Source organism: Sus scrofa, chromosome 5 (assembly GCF_054392235.1).
Source record: "Sus scrofa isolate SSC_HxYL_T2T_F1_AM1 chromosome 5, Sscrofa_HxYL_maternal_Yorkshire_Landrace_v2.0, whole genome shotgun sequence".
Taxonomy (NCBI): domain Eukaryota; kingdom Metazoa; phylum Chordata; class Mammalia; order Artiodactyla; family Suidae; genus Sus; species Sus scrofa.
The window spans coordinates 2,914,658-2,938,403 of record NC_139387.1 but is presented as its reverse complement, the minus strand read 5'-3'; the positions used below and the strand labels follow the sequence as shown (position 1 = coordinate 2,938,403).

General features: G+C 63.0%; 2 protein-coding genes and 1 long non-coding RNA gene across 18 annotated transcripts in view; 1 reads left to right on the top strand and 2 right to left on the bottom strand.

Annotated features, from left to right (window-relative positions):
• Nucleotides 1-12,546, top strand: part of GRAMD4 (GRAM domain containing 4) — a 153,377-nt gene extending 140,831 nt beyond the window's left edge. For 6 of the 7 annotated variants that reach the window (XM_085025372.1, XM_021091367.2, XM_085025371.1 and 3 more), the window contains 11 exons: nucleotides 1,122-1,213; nucleotides 2,476-2,524; nucleotides 3,628-3,699; nucleotides 3,991-4,034; nucleotides 4,220-4,329; nucleotides 6,068-6,222; nucleotides 7,694-7,838; nucleotides 8,571-8,664; nucleotides 9,316-9,400; nucleotides 10,237-10,305; nucleotides 10,487-12,546. In XM_085025372.1, coding sequence (XP_084881498.1) covers nucleotides 1,122-1,213; nucleotides 2,476-2,524; nucleotides 3,628-3,699; nucleotides 3,991-4,034; nucleotides 4,220-4,329; nucleotides 6,068-6,222; nucleotides 7,694-7,838; nucleotides 8,571-8,664; nucleotides 9,316-9,400; nucleotides 10,237-10,305; nucleotides 10,487-10,591 — 1,020 coding nt within the window. In that variant the 3' untranslated portion in view covers nucleotides 10,592-12,546. Of the gene's footprint in view, nucleotides 1-1,121; nucleotides 1,214-2,475; nucleotides 2,525-3,627; nucleotides 3,700-3,990; nucleotides 4,035-4,219; nucleotides 4,330-6,067; nucleotides 6,223-7,270; nucleotides 7,458-7,693; nucleotides 7,839-8,570; nucleotides 8,665-9,315; nucleotides 9,401-10,236; nucleotides 10,306-10,486 lie in introns of those variants that run through there. The other variant, XM_085025376.1, reaches the window with a different exon arrangement.
• LOC110260608 (uncharacterized) lies at nucleotides 12,501-15,724 on the bottom strand. 3 transcript variants are annotated; one of them, XR_014845589.1, is made up of 6 exons: nucleotides 15,577-15,724; nucleotides 14,772-14,795; nucleotides 14,439-14,626; nucleotides 13,629-13,776; nucleotides 13,009-13,203; nucleotides 12,501-12,693 (listed from the first exon to the last, which is right to left on the bottom strand). It is a non-coding gene; the product is annotated as an uncharacterized LOC110260608 (long non-coding RNA). The 3 variants fall into 3 exon arrangements; XR_014845588.1 differs by having other exon boundaries at nucleotides 13,009-13,173; XR_014845587.1 differs by lacking the exons at nucleotides 12,501-12,693; nucleotides 13,009-13,203; nucleotides 13,629-13,776 and having other exon boundaries at nucleotides 14,327-14,626.
• Nucleotides 15,725-15,777: 53 nt separating this feature from the next.
• CERK (ceramide kinase) overlaps nucleotides 15,778-23,746 on the bottom strand; it is a 51,581-nt gene continuing 43,612 nt past the window's right edge. For all 8 annotated transcript variants that reach the window (XM_021093094.2, XM_085025379.1, XM_085025383.1 and 5 more), the window contains 4 exons: nucleotides 22,815-22,891; nucleotides 22,013-22,218; nucleotides 20,004-20,212; nucleotides 15,778-18,293 (listed from right to left, as the gene is read on the bottom strand). In XM_021093094.2, the coding sequence (XP_020948753.2) occupies nucleotides 18,221-18,293; nucleotides 20,004-20,212; nucleotides 22,013-22,218; nucleotides 22,815-22,891 (565 nt within the window). In that variant the 3' untranslated portion in view covers nucleotides 15,778-18,220. The remainder of the gene's footprint in view (nucleotides 18,294-20,003; nucleotides 20,213-22,012; nucleotides 22,219-22,814; nucleotides 22,892-23,746) is intronic.

Genomic DNA, 23,746 nt, shown 5'->3' with positions numbered 1-23,746 from the left:
TCCCTGAGGCCGGGGGACCCCCCGCTGCTATGTGAGACCGCATCGGCCTCCGTGTTTCCGCCTGGAACGTGGGCGCAGAGTTGCTGCCGGCTGGTTGTACGGATTATGAAAGGATGCTGGGCACAGCCTGGCTGCGGGGCTCCCTGCCCGCCTGCCGAGAAACACCCCTGCAGCAGCTTCCCTGGGAAAGGGCCTCTCGCCAAGCTTAGAGCCGGCTTTCCCAAGTGGGCTGCGGAGAGGATGGGGTGGGGGGTGGCTTGTCCGCCTCTGCAGAAGCCAGGGGTCCCTCCCATCAGGCACCAGGGCGTCTGGGAGCCACCAGCCGTGGGGAGGGTGGGAGGTGTCCGGCCAGCATCACGTGGGCGCTTTGGGGAAAACAGTCACCCAGCAGAATTGCGCTGCAGTGGGTGCGCCCAGCCCTGCCCGGGGAGGGCCTGCTGTCCAGGGAACGGAGGATGCTAGGCCCCGGGGCTGGAGAGGGCCGGCCACAGCCCCAAAGAAAAGACCCCCCCGCCGCAAGGTGGCTTCAGCCTGAGAGGGTCTTGAGGCCACCCTGAAGCCCACCAGGGAGGCGGGTGTACACGTGCAGAGGCCCCCTTACCCTGGAGGTCTCCCACCGGCCCTCTCGGGCGCTCTGCTCCTGAGGCTTTGGCTGCTTTGGGCCCCCAGATCCTTAGCTCCACCGCGTGTTGTGGCGACTCAGCACCTGCCAGGCCTGCAGGCGAAGCCACTGCACCCACCCCTACCCTCTTCTGAGGGCCGCCCCCTGCCCGCAGCCCTGTGCCTGGCGCGTTGCCTGTGGGGCAGGCTGTTCAGGCTGCCGTGGTGGTGGTGCCTCAAGCTCCGGCAGGTGGGGCCGTACGTGGGGTGGGCCAGGACCTCTGTGTGGGGTCCCCTCCCCTCCCGGGATCCCGGCCATGTGCAGGCAGCTCCTCCGGGACACCTCTCCCCCCGCTGGCCGCGCTCACGGGGAAGCTGCCCTTCTCGGGCTTTCCTGTGTGCAGCCTGCTCCTCGAGGGCCGCTGGGCCTGTCTCCTGCCCGCAGGCGGCCTGCCCCGCTGGGGAGGGGACCCGGCCTGTCGCCTGACCGTCTCCCGCCCGCCTTCTCTCCCCACCCGCAGGTGTACATGAACGCCGTGTGGCACGGCTGGGCCGTCCCTATGTTCTTGTTCCTGGCCATTCTGAGGTTATCCCTCAATTACCTCATAGCCAGGTGGGTCGCCGCTTCGTCGTGTGCGCGTGCGGGGCGGTCTCCCCGTGCTGTGCTGCACGCGCAGCGGGGCCCTGCCGAGCCGGCTCTGTCACGGGCTGGCGTTTGCTGGGTGTCCTCTGCTACGCGCCCACACTCCCAGGAGGGTGGGTGGCTGGAGCCCAAACCCCGGCCGCCCCCCGCCGTGGGGCCAGCTTCAGGGTCAGTCCAGCCCCGCCTGCCATCGTGCTGCTTTTTGGCGGAAGAGTCCCCGCATCCGCGGGGCTGATGGAGCTGCAGAGGCTCGGTGCCCCGGGAGGGCCTGCTGGTCAACGCGCACGCGCCCAAGAGGCGGGGGGGCTCGGAGCTCCGCAGCCGTCCCCAGGCCCAGGGCCTCGGGGGTCTTCCCTTCGGGCTCTCCGGGCTCCCTGTCCGTCCCGAGGCTGGGGGGCTGTGCTGGAAGCCGGCGAGTGCACAGGGTGGGAACCTCTTGTCGCCGGGGCCTGTGGGAAGCTGAGGTCACCCCGCAGAGCGAACCCCGGCTTCACATCAGGCCTGAGAGGAGGCCCTGCACCGTCTGACCCAGCCTGTCCAGGTTTACTTTCACACCATCATTTTTCTGGGCGCTCCTCTGTGCTGGCTTAAACAGGTTCACTTGAAAATGTTTTTTGTAGGAGTCCTGTTGTGGCTCAGTGGGTTAAGAACCTAACTAATACTCATGAGGTTGCAGGTTCGATCCCTGGCCTTGCTCAGTGGGTTAAGGATCCGGCATTGCCGTGAGCTGTGCAGTAGGTCACAGACTCAGCTTGGATCTGGCCTTGCTGTGGCCGTGGTGTAGGCTGGCAGCTGCAGCTCCGATTTAGCCCCTAGCCTGGAAACCTCCATGTGCCGCAGGAGTGGCCCTAAAGAGAAAGAAAAAAGTTTTTTGGCAGGAAAAAAACCTTAAATGCGTGTGCAAGGGCTCTTCCTGCCCAGATAGCTGTGGGTCACTGAAAACCCTTGTCCTTGCCACTCCCTGGCTTACTCCGAGAGGCCCGTCACCTCTGGGTGCTGGTAAGCGTGCCCCCGCCCAGGCCACCAGGGGGGGGCCGGTGCAGGTGACCTGGATCGTCTCCTCCCAAGGGCCCAGGAGGGGCCCCGGGGGTCTCGGCAGACAGCGGATATTTCTGAAGCCCCTGCCCCCTGGCTGGCACTTCCGGGGGCTGCTCCCTGGGGGCACAGGGCTGGGGATGTGCTGTCCGTCGATGCCGTTGTAAGTAAGGCCTGTGCTGTCTCCTGTCTGCCAGGGGCTGGAGGATACAGTGGAGCATCGTGCCCGAGGTGTCTGAAGTGGTGGTAAGTCCTGGGAAGGCCGCCTTCGCCAGGGGCCGGCCTCCTCCCGCCCGTGCGGCCAGGAGAGGTCGGGGGAGGGGGGAGAAGGCCAGCACCCCCCCCACCTGGAGTCCAGAGAGGGGCGCCCCCTGACCCCTGGCCAGCGGACGCCCTGAGTGCCCTTGAGCAGCCTGGGCTCGGCTGCTGGGGAGGCAGGAGGGCCTGGCCTGGCCTGGCTTGACCTGACCCCCCTCAGCCAGGAAGAGACATGGAGGGGAGGCCACGGGGGGGGGGGGGCGCTGCAGCCCCTCACAGCCTCCAGTGGAGGGTGGAGGGTGGACAGGCTGGGCCAGTGGACATGTAGAGCGGTGGTCAACAAGCTACCTGCGGCCGCTGCCTGGTCTCGCACATCCAGGGCTGTTGGCACCTGTCGCGCCCGTACCTTTACACAGGGGCTGCCTGGGGGCCTCAGTGGCCAAGCTGAGCTGCCGGGACAGCCCGTGAGGCCCGCAGAGGCTCCCGCACTTGCCGCCTGGCCCTTTACACATGGTTTGCACACCCACTCTCCAGGGACTCTGGCCCGTGGGGCTGAGCCACAAGGCACAGGCAGGAGAGTGGCCACGGTGCCTCCTTGAGCCTTGTCAGATGTTTGCGTACCTACTGTGTGTGTGGAGCACACAGTAGGGGTGGGGGATATGGTGGTGTCTATAGGGGCCCCTTTAAGACAGGAGTCTGGGAGGGCACCTCCTGGGAAGCAGGCCTGGAACCTGGGGGTCCTGGGGAGGTTCTTGCTGAATGAACTCAGACCGGCAGGACAAGGTCAGGTCCCCTGTGCTGGGGCCTCGGCTCCCCTGTCTGTAAAGTGGGGGGTGGGTTCTGGGGCCTCAGATGCACCTCTGAAGGCCATCTGTTAAAACAGAAGTCAGCCTCAGTCTTGCCCACGGCGGGGGGGGGGGGGGCTCCAGAGGGGCGGGCATGCTGTCCCCTCGAGCTACGTCCCCTGGGGGCATCCGTCCCTCTGGCTGTGTCATGGTCCTGGGGCTGCGGGGCCCGCCATGCTGTTTTTGTCAGTAATTTCTCTGAACTGTTGAATTTCAGTGGAAATTCTCTTTCCCCTTTGACTGAAGGAGCCTCCAAAGGAAGACCTGACCGTGTCTGAGAAGTTCCAGCTCGTGCTGGACGTCGCCCAGAAAGCCCAGGTACGGCCATCGGGCTGCGGCCAGAGTCCCGGGCCTGGCCTGTCTGTTGTCATCACCCCGTCGTCAGCCTGTCCGTTGGTCCCTCGCGGACACCAAGACAGTGTGGCTGGTGGGGGCCCACCTGGCCTGGTCTGATGGCCGGCGCCCCGGTTAGTTGTCCTCGGTCCGGGGGCGGCTGGGCAGGGCCCTGGGGCTCGGCGGTGGCGCCGGCTGTGGTCTCGGGGGCTGCGCGTCTCCCGCATCGCCAAGGCCCCGGGGGTCTGTCGTGACCACGGCTGCTTCTTCACGCAGAACCTCTTTGGGAAGATGGCTGACATCCTGGAGAAGATCAAGAAGTGAGTCCCGGCCCGCCCGGGGCGGGGTGTGCCCGGGGCGGGGTGTGCCCGGGGCGGGTGTGCCCGGGGCGGGGTGTGCCCGGGGCGGGTGTGCCCGGGGCGGGGTGTGCCCGGGGCGGGGTGTGCCCGGGGCGGGTGTGCCCGGGGCTGTGGCCCCGTCCGCTGAGCCTCCCCCTCCCTTGCAGCCTGTTCACGTGGGTCCAGCCTGAGGTCACGCGGAAGCTGTACATCGCGCTGTGGGCTGCCTTCCTGGCCTCCTGCTTCTTCCCCTACCGCCTGGTGGGGCTGGCCGTGGGTAAGGGGCCTCCCGTCCGGCGCCAAGGCGCGTCTGACACGGCACAGGGGCCCTGGGCACCTGCTTCCCCCAGGACACCCCCTCCCTTCCGTGTGCCCCACGGGGCAGGCCTCTGGGGAGGGGGCAGCTGTCAGATCCCCCACCGTCCTTCCACCCTGCAGCTGCTCCGGTGACTTTCTGTCACAGTGTCCAAATTCAGGAGAAGTGAGGCCCGCCAGACTAGAGACGTGACGAAGGCTTCTGAGGGCGAGCTTGGCCTCTGCTGGCCGAGCAGAAGGGACCGGCGGGCCAGAGGACCATGGGACCTGGCTGTGAGCCATGGTCCTTTGTGAGCACTCCTGGCTCTTGGGGGACAAGTCACAGGGACCGGAGGGGTCAGGCGTGAGGGCAGGGGTGACGAGGGGCGGGAGATGGCGTCAGGGGGGCTGTGGCATGGAGCGGCCTTGGATTCTGTGCCAGGGGTGGGGGCTTAAGCAGAGCAGGGAGGTTGCCCATGTATGTTTTGGGCGGGGCGTGGGCAGTGGGCCCAGGTGTTGTAGAAGCAGAGCCTCTGGCATCTGTGACGGATGAGCTGGGGTCGGGGAGGGGTCAGGGTTTGCCCTCAGGGGCTGGGCAGGTGATGCTGCCATTTAGGGCCACTAGGGCCGTGGGTGGTGGGGTGGGTGTGAGAGTTTAATTCTGGGTGGGAAGCTGTGCCGAGTTGAGGGAAGTGCTGGCATGGTTCTCACCTATATTTCAAACCTCAGCGTGGCAGGTTCAGTTTCCAGGAGAATGAGGGGCGGGGAGGATGGGGAGACAGGCAGGGGGGCACTGGATGGTGGCTCGGAGGGGGCGGGGGATGGGATGGGATGGGGAGGGGGGCCCAGGAAGTGCCCAGTGGGTGGAGTGGGCCTGGCCTGAGTGGGCTGAGCTGGGCGTGGAGCTGCGGGACGGGGGGCTGACTGTTGGAATGGTCCCTGAAGTCCCAGGTGGGAGGGGGTGCTGAAGCCCCAGCCTGGGGGCCTCAATGGGGTAGGGAGGAAGGTGTAGGCAGGTTGGAGGGGCTGTCCTGAGGCCCCCTCGTCACCTAGCCCCTGGACCACCCCAGCCCCACAGCTCAGCTCTCCCAGGAAGCCAGACCCCAAGGCCCAGCCCACAGGGGGCGGGCAGCTCTCCTGGCCTCTGTGTCCCCAGCCCAGAGCTGGCACGGGTCCCGGCCACAGTGTGTGGGAGGCTGCTGGTCTGAGCTTGGGTGTTGGGGTGGCGGTCTCACGGTCCAGGCGCTGCTCCCGCCTGCCCTTGGCCGCCGAGTGCAAATGGGTCCCGGTCCCTCGCCCCCGCCCCCGCCCGAGAGCCAGGGCAGGCAAGTGTGGCCGTGGGGAAGTGACAAAGACCAGTGAACGTGAAGTGGCCTCTGGGCTGCCTCTCGTTTCTCGGGGACCATCGCCAACGCAGGTGCGGGGGAGCCCACAGCCGTCCTGCCAGCCCCACAGTCAGCGGCGGGCAGGGGGCCGGTCCCCAGGGTTCTGCTTCCCGTCGCCCTCAGAGGACGCTGACGTGCGTTTTGGTGGCTGATGGGTTTTAGAGACAGCTGTGCTATTTGGCCTGAGCCCCCTCTGGCTTGCGGGGAGCACACCGTGAAAGTGGCTTCCGCCTCAGCTGGGGTCACCCCGCTGCCCTGCGTCCCCCCCCGCCCCAGGACCTGGGCCCCCGGGCGGGGTGCGGGCCCCAGTGCGAGCGCCCGTTCCGCCCGCTGCAGGCCTCTACGCCGGAATCAAGTTCTTCCTCATCGACTTCATCTTCAAACGCTGCCCGCGGCTGCGAGCCAAGTACGACACCCCCTACATCATCTGGAAGAGCCTCCCCACGGACCCCCAGCTCAAGGAGCGCTCCAGCGCCCCCGCCTCGCGCAGGGTAGGCCCCGGGGGGGCGGGGAGGGCGCCCCAGGCCGCACGCCCGCTCCTTTGCTCCTGGCCCGCAGGACGCTGGGGTCTCCGGTTTTACGGGGCCCTTGAAACGAGCAGCTCAAAACAGCCGGCAAGGGGGGCAGTTTCCCTGTGACCAGCGGCTGTTCCCAAGGCCCAGGACAGGCATCCCAGGGCCCCCGGGCAGCACTTGGAGGCTAGACGGGAGGCCCTCCGCCTGCAGGCCGCTCAGGGACCTTCCCACAGAGCGGCTGGGGAACCAGGTGCCCCAGGCCGGGGTGAGGCGGCCCTGGGGCCCTGGCCTTGACTGCCAAGAGCCTGGGGGGCGGGGGAGCAGCGAGCAACCGCTCTGTCGGTGGGGGCCGGGTCCCGCTGTTCCTGGCTCTGAGGCTCGGGCAGCAAGGCCGCGATGGTGGGCTTACAGGCCGGGATGCGTTCACGTTTGCTGATGTAGGCCTTGTGGGCATTGGGCCCCGTGTCCGGAGGCAGGACATGCAGGGCAAGGTGGCCTCAGCGCCCTTCTTGGGGTCTCGGACGAGTGAGGAGGTTCTGGGCTCAGTAGGACTCCCAGGGAGGTGTAGGGGGGCTTCCTGGAGGAGGTGACGTTGGATTGCAGAGTCTTGTGTATGAGCATCCTCTGAGGAAAGGGCGTCTGGTGACCCACCGCTGCTTCTGTGGGTGGAAGGGAAGCTCTGGGCTTCCCTGGTTCTAGACAGCGAAGCTTGTCGGGGGCTTGCCCCACAAGCCGGGCGTGCAGCTGGGCAGGCGGGAGCAGCAGGCAGCTCGGTGAGCTGCCGGCAGGGCTCTGGCCGCACAGGCGGAGGTGGACCCGAGGCGGGAGGCGCGCAGCAGGCGGCCTGGCTCCCCTAGTGTCTCAGACGAGGGGCAGACGGGCGGGGGGCTTCCCGGGGTGGAGGCAGCCCCCACCGGGCGTCCCAGGGCCCGCGAGGCAGCCCCGGTGTTCACGGCCTCGTGTCACGAGGACCCCGCCTTCTCTTTTGTCTCGGTCGCCCGTGTCTGTTGTCCTTTGCGGCCAGCTGTCGGGACACGACAAGGTACGCTGCCGCGTGGAGCCCCGCCTGCCGTGCCTGATGCTGTGCGTTGCTGTGGTTTGACTAACGTTGCCTTTGGTGGCCGCCCTGTGTGACGCTGGCTTCTGCGGCCTCGGTGGGGCTGCCCGGTGCCAGGCACCTGCAGACACCGCCGTGACTGCTGTCCTGGGGTGGCGGCGGCGTGCGGAGCAGGTCTGCCCCTGCCGCCGGCTTCTCTGCCCAGAAGGGGGGCTCGCGGGACGGAGGACCGGGCCCCGACAGGGCTGTTGGGCGCGCGCCCCGCCTCGGGGTGGCCGCCTCCTGCCTGGGCCGTGTTCGCGGCTGGGCCCGGGGAGGCCGCGTGCGAGCCGGCCCGCGTCGCCTCCCCTGCACGTCCCGGCTGACGGGGACGCTGTGTGCTCTTGGCAGCTGCAGACGGCGGCCTCGCGGAGCTACGTGTCCAGCGCGCCTGCCGGCCTGAGCAAGGACGAGGACGCCGGCCGCGTCCATGGCGCCAAGAAGGGCAATTTCCACGAAATCTTTAACCTGACAGAGAACGAGCGTCCGCTGGCAGGTACGTGTGCGATGCATCTGCGGCCAGGCAGGGTCGCCCTGCCCGGTGCTGGAGGGCCTGATGGCAGGGACAGGCCGCGGGGCCGAGGGAGGGCCGCCCGCCCGTCCGCCTCCTGCTTCTGGGTGCTCCTGCAGTGAGGGGTCTGGCAGCAGAGAGGCAGGCGGGTCTGCCCCGGAGCACGGCCCACGGAGTGCCGCCCCCTGCGGCCGCCGGCCTCGGCATCTCACAAGCAGGGGCCGCCGGGTCCCGCCCTGGCTGGGCGGCTCCTCCCTCCCTGTGGCCGCCAGGTGGTGACAGGTGACTCTGCTCAGCCTCCCCGAACGCCTGTACTGCTGGGCTCTCCTCGAGGGCGGCCTCCGCCCTGTGTGACAACAGCTGCACAAAGAGAACGTGACCACTTAAGTTTTGACCTTCTGAGCCTCATGCTCCCGACCCGGACCGTGCCACCTGGGCTCCGAGAGTCCTGGCGGCAGTTGATGCGTTAGACCCACTTTGCCTTTAGAAACGGGGACCACGCCCCGTCACGTGGACGGGAAAGGTCCCTTCCAGAGGCGCTGGAGGCCACGTCTCACCAGCTCCCGCTTGGCTCCCGCTTCCCTGCCTCTCGGGTTTTAGCCGGTGGTGGAGGCACCGCGGTCCGTCCTTCAGCAACCAGTGCCGTGGGGCCAGCGTCCCCTCAGAGGGTGGGCGTCTCCACCGGGGAAAGCGACAGGCTGCTTTTGTCCCCATCAGTGTGTGAGAACGGCTGGCGCTGCTGCCTGATAAACAGAGACCGGAAGATGCCGACCGACTACATCCGGAACGGGGTTCTGTACGTGACGGAGAAGTGAGTGAGGCCGCGGGTGGCAGGCGGGCGACCTCCGGGTGTGGCCGAGGGTAGAGGCGGCTCCTCGCAGCCCCGCTCCACTCCAGGGAAGCCCAGCGGCGCAGCAGCGGCGGGGCCCGGGCCCTGGGGACGTACCGCCCTGGAGCCGTCATTCCCGGGGCCCCGGGGTGCCCATGTGGCGCCCATGTGGCGTGGCGGGAACCCTGTGTTCCCCCTGCCAGTCCCCGGCCCCGGGCCGGCGGTGTCCTTGTTACTGTTCAGCTACCCCAAGGTCAGGGTGAGGGAGCAGGTCGGGGGGCTCTGTCCTCAGCCTCGGGGCCCTTGGGCCCTCGTCCCCATGGCTCAGCCGCGCCCGCCCCGTCCTCTAGCCCTGGCCGAGGCCCTGGCCCAGGAGACCCCTTCTCCTCGGGTGTCCCAGCGGTCGGGGTCCGCATCGAGCAGTGGGCCGTGCACTCGGAGAGCCGTGGGGCTCCTTGTGGAAGCCAAGTCTTGTTCAGAGGCAGGCGAGAGGGGCTGTGTCTGGGCAGCGGTGATGGCAGCCGGGCGCAGTCCCCTCAGGCTCCTTGCTGGGTTGTGCTGTCCCTCCCCCCACCCCGGGTGTGGCCCCCCGGTCATCGCTGGCTTGTGCTCTGTCCCTGCCGCACCCCGTAGCTACCTGTGCTTCGAGAGCTCCAAGTCCGGCTCCTCCAAGCGGAACAAGGTCATCAGGCTGCTGGACATCACCGACATCCAGAAGGTAGGCAGGGCCGCCTCCTGGCCTCTTAGGCCCGGGAGCAGAGACGCTCTGGGTCGCCAGGGCGTTGGAGTCGGAGGCAGGCTGGGTTAGCGCTGAGGATGCCGTGTGCCCGCCGGACAGGCGTGGCTTCTGCCCGCGGTGGGGCTCCCTTTCCCGGGGCCTCTGTGCAGGGCCCCTCCGCCCGTCGGGGGGCGTCGGTGGGCCTCCTTCCCTTCCCCCGCTCCGAGGCCAGCAGGTGGGAAGGGAGACACAGTCAGACACCTGAGCGGGCTCTGACCCCAGGCCGTCAGCCCCCGTCCCCCAGGGCAGGCCGCCCCCGCTCCTGTTTTCTAGCCGTTTCCATCCTGCCCCGTGGAGCGGGCACAGGTGTGTGCGGAGCCACGAGGAGGGGCTGACCTACTTGGTGGGGGCGGCCAGCCCACCGCGTGCCCTCCGAGCTCCAGGGTGGGCCCCAGCGGCTCCTCCCCTCCAAGGGGGTGCCAGGAGTGTGCCGGGCTGTGATGGGCCCCTCCTCCTGCCCAGAGAGAAGGTGTGTGGTCAGTGGGGTCCGAGGAGCAGGACCAGGCCGGGGGCAGCTCCCCACACGCAGCGCTCCTCAGGGCGCCCCCAGCCTCACCTGGGCCGACCAGCCGCTGGGGACAGGCCGGGCACAGGGTCTGCAGCTCTGGTGTCTCGGTCACAGTCAGTCCTTGGCCTCTTGAGGCTGCGACGGCCCAGGCTCGCGCCCAGGGGCGTCTTGCTGTGTGGGGCTCCGTGGAGGAGGAAGCCCTGGGTGCGGGGAGGGTGGCCTTGTCCCGGGAGAGGCCTGTGGTGACGGGCGCCGTTGGCTCTTCCAGTACAAGGTCCTCTCGGTCCTCCCGGGGTCCGGCATGGGGATCGCCGTGTCCACACCATCGACCCAGAAAGTAAGTGCTCCCAGGGGCGGCCCTGAGCACGGGCCCCCTCCCTCCCCCCGTCCCGTCCTGGGGCAGCAGGCGCCCGGGCGGCTGGGCCCAGGGCAGGCGCCCGGGCACGGAGGGGTGGCGCTCCCGGGTGGGGGGCAGGCCTGGCCGGCGCGGCCTCACCGACGGCGCCTCCTCCCGCCAGCCGCTGGTGTTCGGTGCCATGGTGCACAGGGACGAGGCCTTCGAGACCATCTTCAGCCAGTACCTGAAGATCACGGCGGCCGCGGCATCTGGCAGCGACAGCTAGTGTTGACTCTCCGGCTCGTCGCTGCAAGCGTTTCCTTTTCTTTTAACGATTTGGTAGCGGGAAAAACGGGACCTTCTCTTGATCTTTTGCAATAATCCCCTGATCTGTGGTTCCTGTCGTGTTGACCCCAGCGCAGGGCTCGGGGCTCTCGCGGGCACGTCTCGTGGACACGGAGAGCAGAGGGTGCTCGGAGGCTCCCGGGAGGGACGGCCTGCAGGACAGACGCCGCTCAGCACGGCTGCCCCCTCGGTCCCCCCTGGGCGGAGACCGGCCGGCCGGCTTCCCACCAAAGCCATACCGAGGAGCACACACGGTCCCCCCCCTCCGAGGGGCGGGATGGACGAGGGCCGTGGAGGCCCGACCCCGCCGGCCACACAGATGGGCCGGCCCTTCAGGGAGACCCGCGAGCGTGTCCTAGGAGCGTGTCATGGACCAGCCGGCAGGCGGCCTGTGGTGGGCATTTACGTTACGAGGATGCAGAGTGCCCGGGGATGGGGCGGGGGATGTGCCCCTTTCAAACCCATCGCTCCGTGGAAGGGCCCAGAACCTCTGCCCCGGGGCACTCCAGGCTGAGTGCTGGGCTTGGTGAAGGGGTCTCTTGGGCTGGGAGTGGGAACAGACAAGAGTGCCCGGCCCACGGGGGCCCAGGCTGGCGGATGGCCTGCCTGTGTGGGCCAGGCTGGGACGCTTGGGTCGCCAGGCTCTGGGTGGGGGGGTGACCACCCCTGGCACCTGCACACGCACGGGGGAGCAGGCTTACGCCCTCGCCGCCCAGGAAGCGAAGCCCTAGCCCTCGAGGAGGCCAGAGCGGGTGTCTGGCCGGCCGTTCCTCCTAGGATGGCCCTGAAAAGTGTGGCGTGGGGACAGGCCGGGGCCCCGGGAAGGATGCACGGGGGAGCCCCCCCCGCTCCGCACTCCCTGGGGCACCTCTGGTTCCTCAGCTTGTCCTTTGGGGTCACCGAGATTGTTTTTTGAAGAAAAAGAAGATTCTATTTTTTACAGAGAGCAAGCTGTTTTTCTTATTTTTGTATCATTTTTCAGATGTAATTTTTACCTTTGCTCTGATCCTAATTTGCTGGTCAGGGGAGAGGTTCGGGGGCCTCGCTCTCGTCACCCCTTCGTAGAGGGGCATGGGGCAGGGAGCCATGCCCACAGCTGGTTGAAGCACAGGCCGCCCGGTCGGTGGGGCCCCAGGGCCCCGAGGTGCCCGCCTGGCTCCAGCCACACTGGCACTGATGTTCGTGTGCCCGTGAAGGTGGACCTTTCCTGGCGGGGCCCATGGTCAGCAGGTGGGACGCGGGGGGGGGCGGCTTCATACCCAGCAGGGCCTCGTCGGTGCCCGAGGCCCCTGCTGACCGCAGGGCGATCCCTGGGGGTGCTGCTCAGACCCCGTTCCCCAGGGCTGCTGAGGGGTCAACGCGAGTCTCCGTTAGCACGATGGGACTGTCCCCAAGCACAGGGGTGGGACTGCAGGGGACGGGCCTGCCTCTCGGAGCAGCGTGGTTGAGTTTGAGTCCCTGCTGAGGAGAAAGGGAATGAAAACTGACCACGTGCTGGGGGTGCCGGGGGCGCGGCGCGGCCACCGTCCCCAGCTGCTCAGGGACCGGTGGCGGGTCCTTGGCGAGGACGAGCAGACCTGAGCAGCACTGGGCTTCCGTCGGAGAGAACCTGTAGTTTTTATTGAACTGTGTCAATCTGGGCAGATGTTTAATTTCTGCTACTAATCACTGAACTAGAATGAATGTTAAATTTTTTATGTCTGAAGCTTGAGTCTATTTTGAATCTGTAAATAATCGTTACTGGTGTAACTTTTGTTCCACGAAAGGATTGTACTGTATGAAGAACTGATGAAAAAAATCCCCCTGTAACATTTTTTTAAGAAAACCTTGTTTAAAGAAAAAGTCTTGTATAAATTATAATTTTTATTTAAATAAACGTGAAATGCTTTGTGATAAGGTGGGGGGCCCTCGGCTTTCCTGGCAGGGTCCCTGTGCACCGCGGTCCCCTCGGGGCACCCAGGGTCCCTGGGGCCCCAGGACAGTGGGGGTTTGGGCACCAAGGCTGAGGAGGGAGCTGGCACTCTGGGCGTGAAGGCCGTGGACCTGGCAAGGTGGGGAGGAGAGTGCCATGAGGGCTGGCGGCTGGCTGCAGGGGGCGCCATCACCCGTGGGGGTCAGGCGAGCTCAGAGTTGGGGCAAAAAGCAGTGCTTCCAGTTGAGGGTAAAAGCCTCATGCCACCTAGAGGCGCCTCCCCTGAGGGGCTGTGGGCATCTCTGGGACCAGGTGTGGCTGCGCCCACAGCTCTGAGGCTGAGGAGCCTTGGTGGCACTTGTGGCTCAGCTGGTCCCATTGCTGACACTGGACAAAGGATGCAGGAGCCTGCCCGGCTTGTGAAGCCACCAGGGTGACACACTGACCTGTGCTGGGGACACCCAAGGCTCCAGCCTCCTGCACCCCGAGGCCAGCCCAGGTCCCTTGGGAGTGGCCAGAGCTGGATGAAAAACCAGGTCCAGTGGGCCAGTGCTGCTCTCGGGGGCTGAACTTGGTACCACATCCGTCCACCACCAGCACGGTCCTAGGGGCTGGGACAAAGCGGTGATGGGCAGCAGTCCCTGGGGAACCAAACCAGGCACACGTCCAAGGCCCCTCCCCGCTGAGTCTCTAGCTGTGATTTTGTGGCTAAAACAAACCTCCCAAGCCCTGCCCCCCGAAGTGTCCACTCGGCCCCCACCCGCTCTTCGCCAGTAGCCCATGGGAGCCCCGAACCCCCCAGGGCCAGCCCAGTGGCCAGCCCTTGCCCACGGCAACACCTGCTTCCTGGAGGGCACAGGCCCCTGCCCACTGTGCAGATGGAGCTGCCCAGGTAACAGCCCCAAATTGCCTCTTTAGAGACATTTCATTAATGTGTCAATCAGGTGGCACCAGGTGCCTGGTCACCACCCGCGATAACCTTTTCTCGGAGCACGTGGCTTCCTCTGGGTGCTTCGTGTTGGGCTTTGCTCAGGGCTCGGGGGGGGGGGCCCTCCCCCGGCTTTACCTGGGGATCCGTGGGACAACGGAAGGTGCCCCGTGGTGCCCCCGCAGCAGCCGGGCCATTGTTCTCAGGGCAATGCCGCCTGAGCACAGCAGGAGCCCTCACTCCGGATGCAAATCACAGGAGCCGCCCCCCACGGGGCAGGGAGAACCTGGGGACAACAACGTTCTCTTTGGGGCACTGAGGGCCTGGCGCGCAGCAAGCACGTGGTGCGTGGCCTCGGTGAATGTAAATAAGGCCACGGGCTGAGCAAGGACCACGGTCAGCCAAGGGCTGTGACCAACACCGGCCACCCTCCGTGACCAAGGGGCAGAGCCGATGCCAGAGGTACTTGCTGTGACAGAGGCGGGGGCGAGGGGTTGGCTCTGAAGGGGTAAAGCGGACCCCTGAGGGGCACAGGCATCTGCGGAGCGGCTGCTGCTCGTGAGCCAAAGCCTCGTGCAGAACGAAGGACCCAGGAGACCAGCCTGGGTAGGTGTGCGGGGGAAAGCCACCCAGCTCCCTGAAATCTGCCCCCCAAGACACACCGGAATGGCTGCCCTTCCCCCTTGGGGCCCAGTGTCCTGCACCATCAAAGGCCAGCATCACAGCAGCAGCAAGACTGTGCAGAAGGATGCTCGAGAGATGTGTGATGAGAGCGAGCCCCACCCCCACTCTACAGACAACCAAGAGGTGAGTTTTGGGGTATACTCTGACACGGACCAGGTACATTTCTGTGTAATAACAAAACTTTTAAAGGATAACAGCCTTAAAATATGAAGGTTTAAAGAACAATCTAAACGAGATTAAGAGACGTAGGGGAAAATTATAAACCTGTATTAAAAGACGTGAATGAATAGTTTCCTTGCGGCACAGTGGGTCAAGGACACAGTCACCCATCGGCTCACGTGGCTGCCATGGTGCGGGTTTGACCCACGGTCCAGGAACTTCTGTATGCCACTGGAGTGAGGACCTTTATAGGTGGTCACAGACTGGAAAATTCAGCTTCACGCCGAAAATGTCTTCTCAAAACAATGACAATGAAACATGTCACAGAAAATGACACAGTATGATTGATGCTTTTATATCAAGAGAAAAATCTGCAAAAGTCAATATACTGAGAATATAAACATGTAGGGAAAGGGGAAAAAAAAACCCTTATCCTACCCTCTTAGGTTCAGTTCCTGGAGCCTGTAAATTAAATGAACAAAAAGCAAATTAGAAGAAAAGGCAAACAGGACATTCCCACCGTGGCTCAGCGGTAATGAACCCAAATATCCATGAGGACGCAGGTTCAATCCCCTCGCTCAGTGGGTTTAAAGATCTGGCATTGCCGTGAGCTGTGGCGTAGGTCGCAGACAAGGCTTGGATCCCGCGTTGCTGTGGCTGTAGCGCAGGCCGGCAGCTGCACCTCCAATTCGACCCCTAGTCTGGGAACTTCCATATGCCACGAGTGCAACCCTAAAAAGACAAAAATAATAGTTTAAAAAAGAAAAGGCGTATGATTTTTCTTTAATGCAAATATGTCCATGTTTTGTAGGCCTGGAGGCCTCTGTAGAGAGGCAGTGGCCACCCCCAAGAGGTGGTTGGCCCTGGGGCATTCTATGCCATTTTAACAATGGGCAATAAGGGAGCCTGGGCTTCCGGGGTGAAAATTAACTTATCAGGGAATCTCACTGGGGGAAACGACTGGAAGAGAAGGGTTGTTTTATTGAGGGGGTCTGCGCAGACCCATTTCAGTGCTGACTTTCTGCCTCCGGTGACGAAGGTGGCACAGGACGGAAGGGACACCTTCATAAGGGGAAGCCACGGCCTTCCAGGCAGCGCAGGGGGCAGGGGGCTCTTTCTGCTTTTGCCGGTGCTTCACTGCCTTCAGCTCAAAACAGCCCCCACGCCGCGTTTGTGGGAGGCCGTGTTCTGGTCCCCACACGTGGGTAAAGCAAAGGGAAACACATTTTTAAACAGTAGTTACCTCCTCGGAGGGGACGGGGAGGCTCCGTCCAGGGTGGAGCACGGGCAGCACGGGGGCCAAGTCCAGTTTCTTGGCACGGATGGTAAATATATACCACTGTTTTATTCTCTTGTTCTTTAAATTGTACGTGTTTTCACAAAAAAATCTTCTGCTTTGAAAATAACAGGAATGTGTAAGAGAGAAGAAAAAAAAAAAGCCAAATTCTGCCCAAAGTAACAACTTTATTTGTCTTCTCAAACATCTCAGAGCAAATCTGTCATTGTCTAATCTTGAGGCCAGCAAGATTAGAAAGGGAATGAAGCCACCTTCCCCCCCACAGGGCCAGGGACGCGGGATCCAGGAAAGCCAGAGCCAGAGGCCCAGACCTCAGGCGCGATAACCAGAAAGTCCGTGCCTGACCAACGAGCCACGAAGGCAGGAAAAGCCCAGACGAGGCTTCTTACGGATCAAGGCTTCCCCATCCAGCCGGCAGGTCTCCTGTTGCCCTCGGCCGTCAGAGCGCAGCCTCGCGGGTGCTCTGCCCAGGGTCCCAGCGAGGGGAGGTCCCGAGGGTGCTCTGGGCCCAGGTCGGGTCATGCGCAGCGCCCGGGGGTGGGGGTGGCACAGCTGCAGGCCCCCAGGGACTGCTCCAAGGTCCGAGGTTTGGATGTCGGTGTGTGCGGTGGTGCCAGGACCACGGGGCGGGGGCTGGGTCTCCTGCTGGCATCGCAGCCTCCCCCTCCGGCCGGGAGTGCTTTGCGAGAATTGCAGAGGCTCTGAGGGCAGGCCCGGGATGGGAGACGTTTCCGGGGACGATGCGGGTGGAGGCTCCCTGGGGGACCTCGGGAAGCAGCACCGTTCATTCCAGGGCGCCGCCCAGCCCGAGCCGCCCCCGAGGGGAGCCGCAGTCCAGTCTCGCCCCTTTTGCACCCCCCTGACCCCGCAGGGCAAACAGTGAGACAAATGACCCATGGACCTTCCTCTCAGCCCCGGGCTTTCCGGTCACCCGCCACTTGTCAAACCATTGGACCCGCACCATTATTTAACAACAGGGTCGATTCACAAACCGCTGCTGAAGCTGCCTTTCGCCGGACGTGGGTGCAACCGCATGACGGAAGAGGAAGTTTCAAACTTCGAAACAGAAATCACTGCAAACAGAGTTCCCGCTGTGGTGCAATGGCATTGGTGGCATCGCTTGCAGCTCCGGGACGCAGGGTCGATCCCCAGCCTCCCCGGCACCATGGGTTAAGGATCCAGGGCTGCCGCAGATGTGGCGTAAGTCGCAACTGCATCTCGTATCTGATCCCTGGCCTGGGAACTCCACATGCCCCAGGGCGGCCAAAAAAGAAAAAAAAAAAAAATCACTGCGAATGAATTCCCAAAACATACAACGTCTGTTAGATGCAGACGGGACCGACAACCGTGCGAAGAACCCACAGCCCCTCAACCTGCCCCTCGTACCAGGCAGACAACCCCATCACAAATTCAAGTTTAAGGTGCACCCTCTTCCCTTTCAGACACAGCTGTTTCAGACGTGTCTCCCGCACACGTGCACCGACACGAGGCGAGGAGCCCCCGGGACCGGTGGCCCCAGCGCCTGAGCAGAAGACAAACCACAGCACTGACGGCGAGGCCACGGTCTATCCTCTACTGGTTTAAAGGACACAACTTTCGATAAATACACAGAAACGGGCGTGAAGACAGAGGAACAAACCCGGACCAGGCATGGGCTCGGGGCTGCAGCCAAGGAGACCCTAGGGCGAGGGAACCCCCACCACCGGGGGTCGGGGGCTCCGACTGAGGTCAACACAGGGGACAAAGGAGCTTTATCCCGGCTATGCCGGCTGCCCCCGGCCACCCACCCCCCGGACCCAGCTACGCCATCCGCCTGTGTCCCGAGACAGCACACATGTGTTCTCAGCGTAAACACACGCCAGGGCTTCACAAGCAGCCAGTTTCCAGGGCTCCCGGCATGTTCCTGCTGCCAGCTGGATTGTCTAGAATCCCTGGTGTGATGAAAGCAAGCACTGAGATGCCCGAGGACGCAGTGGCACTGCTCTCAGGCCTCTCCCGCACCAGAACGGGCTACTCTGAGGTGTCCCTTAAAGCAAGGCCGTAGTTGCACGGGGCAGAAAGGGTCCGGGAGCAGCGCCTTAACCACACGATAGAACGCAGGTCATAGGAAGCCGGGAGTGTCAACTACTTGCCAGAACCTGACCACAGGCTGCCACAGAGAAAGCCTTGTAAAGCAGATCAGGGGCCCCTGAGTACACCACGCAACCAGATGGCATGGCTGTGATGGCACGCGCTCCCGTGGCGCTGTCCCTAAGAGGACTGCAATAGAGGCACGGGGGCCGTTTTCAGATCTGCACGGCCAGCGCGGTTGAAACCGAAGAAGCCAGCACCCGCCTCCCGCAGCAGCTACCGTCTGCTGAGGGTGAGCCATGGGAAACGCAGCACACAGGTTCCCGCAGAACTGAAGATGCCAGGTACGCCCACAAAGCTGCCGACAAAAGGTATTTTCTTTCTAAAATCGAGATTTAACTATCAAAAATAAATTTCTAAATTTAAATGTATAGCAACATAATTGGTCTGTAGTCATTTTCTTAAATAATTCCCACACTTCCCGAGCCCGGCGAGGAGGTGGCTCATGCGTGGCGGCGTCTCAGCTGTGCCATTCCCGCCTGGGCGGCTCCTCGATTCCGCGGGCAAAGAGCCGGACCAGCTGGCAGTGGACCCTGCAGAGACAAAGGGCCCCACTCAGCCCCACGACGTGTCCCCCAACTCGTGGCCCCACAGCTGGCCCAGGGCGCAGTGGGCCTTGCTGCACCGTCTCCATCCCACCCGGCAGCGACAGGTCGGGGGCGCAGAGGGACCCCTTACACTCCCGAGAAACCTCTTCTGTAAGGGCCACGTGGAACCCGGGAATTGGCAGCCCCGGCCCTAATCCCAGCGCCCCGCCGCAAGCAGCGTGACAAACCCACGGGCCCCTCCCTCCCTCGGTCTCATCAGGCCCGAGCCTGCGGGGCGTGGGGAGGACCCCGTGAAGGGCGACCCCGAGTGCCAGGAGCCACGGGAACTGCGCAGACAAGCGGCCCCACCCCTGCCGGAGCCGGGGACCCCCACCTCCCACAACAGCCCCAGGGCGGGGGTCCAGTGGGGGGAAGGGCTCAGAGGGCAGCGAGGGCTCTGGGTGCCAGCCAGCAGTGCCACCTCCCTGCTTTATTAATGATGTCAGGACCTCCTGGGAGAGGTTTAGCAATAAAACCCCACGACGAAGGGACTCCCTATTCAAGGCGCCGCACCGATCGTCAGGTTATGCAGCATGTATTTCACAAGAGCGCCTCTGCGGGTTTTCAGAACCTCACGAGCCAGCATTAGCAATAACTCCCTTTCCCGAGCTTGTGAGTCTACAGAGGTGAAGTCCTGCCCGCAGGACTGGCGGGCGAGTTTCCTGCGACCTTGGAGCCATCGCTGGTTCCTAGATGTGCCACACTGACTGCATCCTGGCCGCAAGAACAGGGAGTCACCGACTCCTGCGGCGGGGGCGGGATTTGAGATGCCGCCACTCGCGGCTTTATTGGGACATTAGTGGGAAGAAGACCTACCACTGGGCCCAGGCGCTGGTGGGTTGGGAAGCCATTCAAAGTGGGGGATTACAAGAGTTCCCAGGTGGGTACGTGGGTTAAGGAACCAGCTTTGTCACTGCCGTGGTGCAGGTTCTATCCCTGGCCTGGGAACTTCCGAGGGAGCGGCCAAAAAGAGAGTAGGGGATCGTAGACCGGGATACACGCGCTGCCCCGAAACACGGGAGGGTTTGCCCCTCACCCATCTCCCACGCACGGCGGGGGGTGGGGGGGCTACAGGCGCTCGCTCCGGCCTCTTCCCACCCAACGCCCACGCTGCTAACGGCAGTGAGGGTCCAGGTTGCTTTCCTTAGAGTGGACCCAGATCCTAAAGACATTTCCCGCAGGACAGACCTTCTAGAACCTTACACTTCTCCCCCATCTCTGCAGCTCTTGCACCCACACCTTCCTCAAGACGACACCTTCTTTGACTGTGTCTTTCTGGGCACTACTATTTCCTGTGCTCAGTAGCACACAGACTCAGAGTTCGGATTCCCAAGTCCAATACAACGGGCCCAGCAGGTTCGGGCCGGAGGGGGCCTGGTGCGTGGACCCAGCGCGGCTGTGGGCTGGGCTCCTCGGGGCCGGGACTTGGGGAGCGCTCGCCCACAAAGGTGGTTGGCTTGCTTAATCAGGAGACCAGGGAGAGAGGGCCAGTGCTGGGGTCTGGAAAAATGAAGTTGAGGGGCTTCAAAACCTGCAAGAGGAACACCCTGGCATCTTTCCAAAATGGGGGGGGGGGGACGTTCACCTGGGGAGGCGCAGGGCACCGCCACGCCCGCTCAGACCTCAGGCCGGCAGGTGCGTGCACGCAGGCCTCACCTGACCTCGACGGCAGAGCTATTGAGAACCTCCCCGTCACAGTTCCAGGAGCTGCTGGAGGCGGCGCAGCTGCACGGCGGGTGGTCGCTGCAGAGCTGCCCAAACCGCTTCTTCCCGCGCCCCTCGACGCTGCTGTCCTCGTCCCCTGCGGTCTTGGACACAAACTGGAACTTCTTGACGCGATAGACTTCAACGAAAGTGAAGTCGAACTAGCAGGAGACAGCAAAGCGGGGACCGTGTCTCAGAGGGGCTGTGTCGGGGCGGGGCCGGCCCCCCAGCTCCCAGCGGCTCAGCCCACAGCCCCGGGGCCGGAGACGTCACTGTGTCATCACCATGTCTCACCACCACGACTCTGTTTGTTTGGCTTTTGGTTTTTGTCTTTTCAGGGCCACACCCGCTACACATGGAGGTTCCCAGGCTAGGAGTTGAATCAGAGCTGCAGCTGCCGGCCTGCACCACAGCCACCGAAATGCCAGATCCAAGCCACGTCTGCAACCTACCCCACAGCTCATGGTAATACTGGATCCTTAACCCACGGAGTGAGGCCAGGGATTGAGGCCAGGCCTCACGGATACTAGTCGGGTTCGTTTCTGTAGAGCCACACGGGAACTCCCACCACGACTCTTAAAGCCGGGTCTCATCCACAGTCAATGACACCTAGGATTCTGTAGGTCCTCAGCAGTGATGTGTACAATTCTTTACCTTTTTGACAAGTACTGTTTAAAAGGCCACAAACTCTACTGGACTAGATCTTAAAAACAATTCGAGGGAGTTCCCATCTTGGTGCAGTGGAAATGAATCCAACTAGGAACCATGAGGTTGTGGGTTCGATCCCTGCCCTCACTCAGTGGGTTAAGGATCCAGCGTTGCCGTGAGCTGTGGTGTAGGCAGTACATCTGGCGTTGCTGTGGCTCTGGCATAGCCCGGCAGCAAGAGCTCCAATTAGACCCCTAGCCTGGGAACCTCCATATGCTGCGGGTGCTGCCCTAAAAAGACAAAAGACAAGAAAAAAAAATTTTTTTTGAGTAAAAAAATCACAAATGTTACTAAAATCAGAGACTGACCAACAGCTGCACTTAAGTGGGTTTTGTTAGACTCGGGGTCTCCCCTGTGTCACTACAAGGATGCCAGCGACTGAGGAAAGACTTGCTGGAAAGGTCTCCATGGAACCCCTTTCCAGAAGCCAAAAGCTTTTGTTCTAAGCAACCTCAGGGGCAACGTGAAACTTCACTGCATCACTCTGTTCTGTTTTAAATAGGAAGAGAAACAACAGGAGAACCCAAGGGGACCTTCCCACCTCCTAGTGTCTGCCCAAAGCCTATGTATCTTTTACACTGTATTTTTTTTTTTTTTCATCTTTTGTCCTATTAGGGCCACACCTGCGGCATATGGAGGTTCCCAGGCTAGGGGTCCAATTGGAGCTGTAGCCGCCGGCCTACACCCCAGCCACAGCAACACCAGATCCGAGCCACGTCTGTGACCTACACCGCAGCTCACGGCAATGCCGGATCCTTAACCCACTGAATGAGGCCAGGGATCAAACCTGCATCCTCATAGTTCCTCGTTGGATTTGTTTCTGCTGCACCACGGCGGGAACTCCGACTTTGTATTTTGTAATGAGATTTTTACATAAGGACTAACTAGGACTGAGTTTTAAAAAGGTGATGTCGGCATTCCTGTCGTGGCTCAGCAGTGAACGAACTCGACTAACACCCATGAGGTTGTGGGTTCGATCCCTGGCCTCGCTCAGTGGGTTAAGGATCTGGCGTTGCTGTGACTGTGGTGTAGGGCGGCAGCTGCAGCTCGATTCGACCCCTGACCTGGGAACCTCCATATGCCGCAGGTGCGGCCTGAAAAAGACAAGATAGTAATAATAATAATAATAATAATTGGGTGAAACGTGAATAGAAAAGTCCCCCCTCCTTCCACCTGAACTCCTCGCGGATCCTGCAAGGCAGAGACCGGGGCGTCCCCGCCGACGCGGGCCGCGTAGAGGCAGCGCCACTCACCTGGTCCCCCTGGTTGGTGTGCCTGACAAGGAACCTCAGGAAGTTGAACCTGGAGCACTTCCGGATGAGGATGAGGTCGGATGACCCGTCCCCCAGGTGGGCGGCCGGCGAGAGGCCCCTGGGGCTCCGGGGACACGCGCAGGACATGTTGGTGGCGTTGATGGCCAGGAACTGCCCGCAGATGACTTTCCACTCTTCCACCTCCTCTGAAGCACAAAGCAGCACAGCACAGCGCACCTTAAATGCGAGCCGGGCGGGCAGGCGTCCGAGGGGACGGGCACGGGTCTCTACCAACGTGCCGTGCAGTCGGCCTCTCCTCGTCGACACAGGAGACCGACTGCCCTGCCCAGAGGTCACCTCCCGAGAGGCCGGGCCGAGGGCGCTTCTGGACAGGTTAGAGCAGGGGTCACCAAATCCGGCCTATCACCTGGTCTTGTGCGGCTTGTGAGCCAAGAATAACTGCCACATTTTTAAATGGTTGGAAAAAACATCAAAAGAAGAAAAGTATTCTGTGACGTGTGATAGGGACATAAAACTCAAATTTTGGCACCCACAAGAAGTTTCTGGAGCACTGCTGAGCCCAAGCCCTTAACCAACCACTCACTGACCCCAGCTCTAGAGCACCCTAGCTGGCTGGCGCCACAGCGGCGACTCGGGGGACCGTGGCAAGGTGGGCACTCCCACAAAACCTGCTCTTCCCGGAGCCTGGCAAAGACACCGCGTGCACTGCCTGGAGCTACAGAGGAAGCAGGTGCACAAAGACGTGGGGGAGGCAGCGGGGCGGGGGGACCCCGGGCGGTACCCGTGCTCTCCAAGCCGTACAGCGACCTCTTCTGCTCCTCCTCCAGCTGCTGCCGGCTCTGCCTGCAAACGAAGCACCTGGAGGAGAAGAAGGGCCCCCAAGACGTCAAAGTGCAGGACGAACCCCGCGTCTGCTCGGCTCCCGTAACGGAGCCCCATTTCGAAAGCCTTACTTAAAAACATCGTGTTTACACAGTAAGTTCTCAGGACCCGATCCACTTCGGAAAACGACACAGACAACATGTCCTACTCGAAAATGCACCGACGTTACAAAAAGCAAGGCGCGTCCCACGAGGCCCGCAGGCCTGCCGTCCGGGGAGCCTGCGTGGCACCAGTGCGGAGAAGCCATGAGGTGCAGGTCCCCGCAGTGCACCCCGGCCTGAGACTTTGTTCCCGTCCCTGTGACAGGTCCTGGGCCCCACGGGACGCGTGCCATCAAGCGGGCCAGGGGCCCCGCCGGCGGAATGAGCTTTGTCAGCCGCTGAGTCAGCGGCCGGGCCTCTGACCACTCACTTTCGCGACCTCAAATTCTTGACTTAAACAGGGCAAGGACCGGGGGACGGAAGACCTCGAGTCCATCAAAGCCCCAGAGCCTCTCTGCGTCCTCAGACCCCAGAGTAGGGACAAGACGGCGGCCAGCGGGCGTGGGGCAGAGGGCGACTGATTTTAACCTTCACTCCAGGCTCTGCTTGAAACCGGGCACGTGCTGTAGGGCACGCTGGGGGCTCCCAGGGTGGAAAAGGCACCGCCGCTTGTCACCAGTGCGTCTGTAGAAATGTCAGTTCAGCCTCAGCCCCGCCCTTGGCCCCGGCCCCCACCTGGCGGAGTCACAGCCTGCTGGACGCCCCGCAGGCGCACAGAGCTGTCCGTAAAGGGACTCGTCTTCACCACTTCTGACACGTGTTTTTCACTTCAGATCCCCCAGTAGGGGGG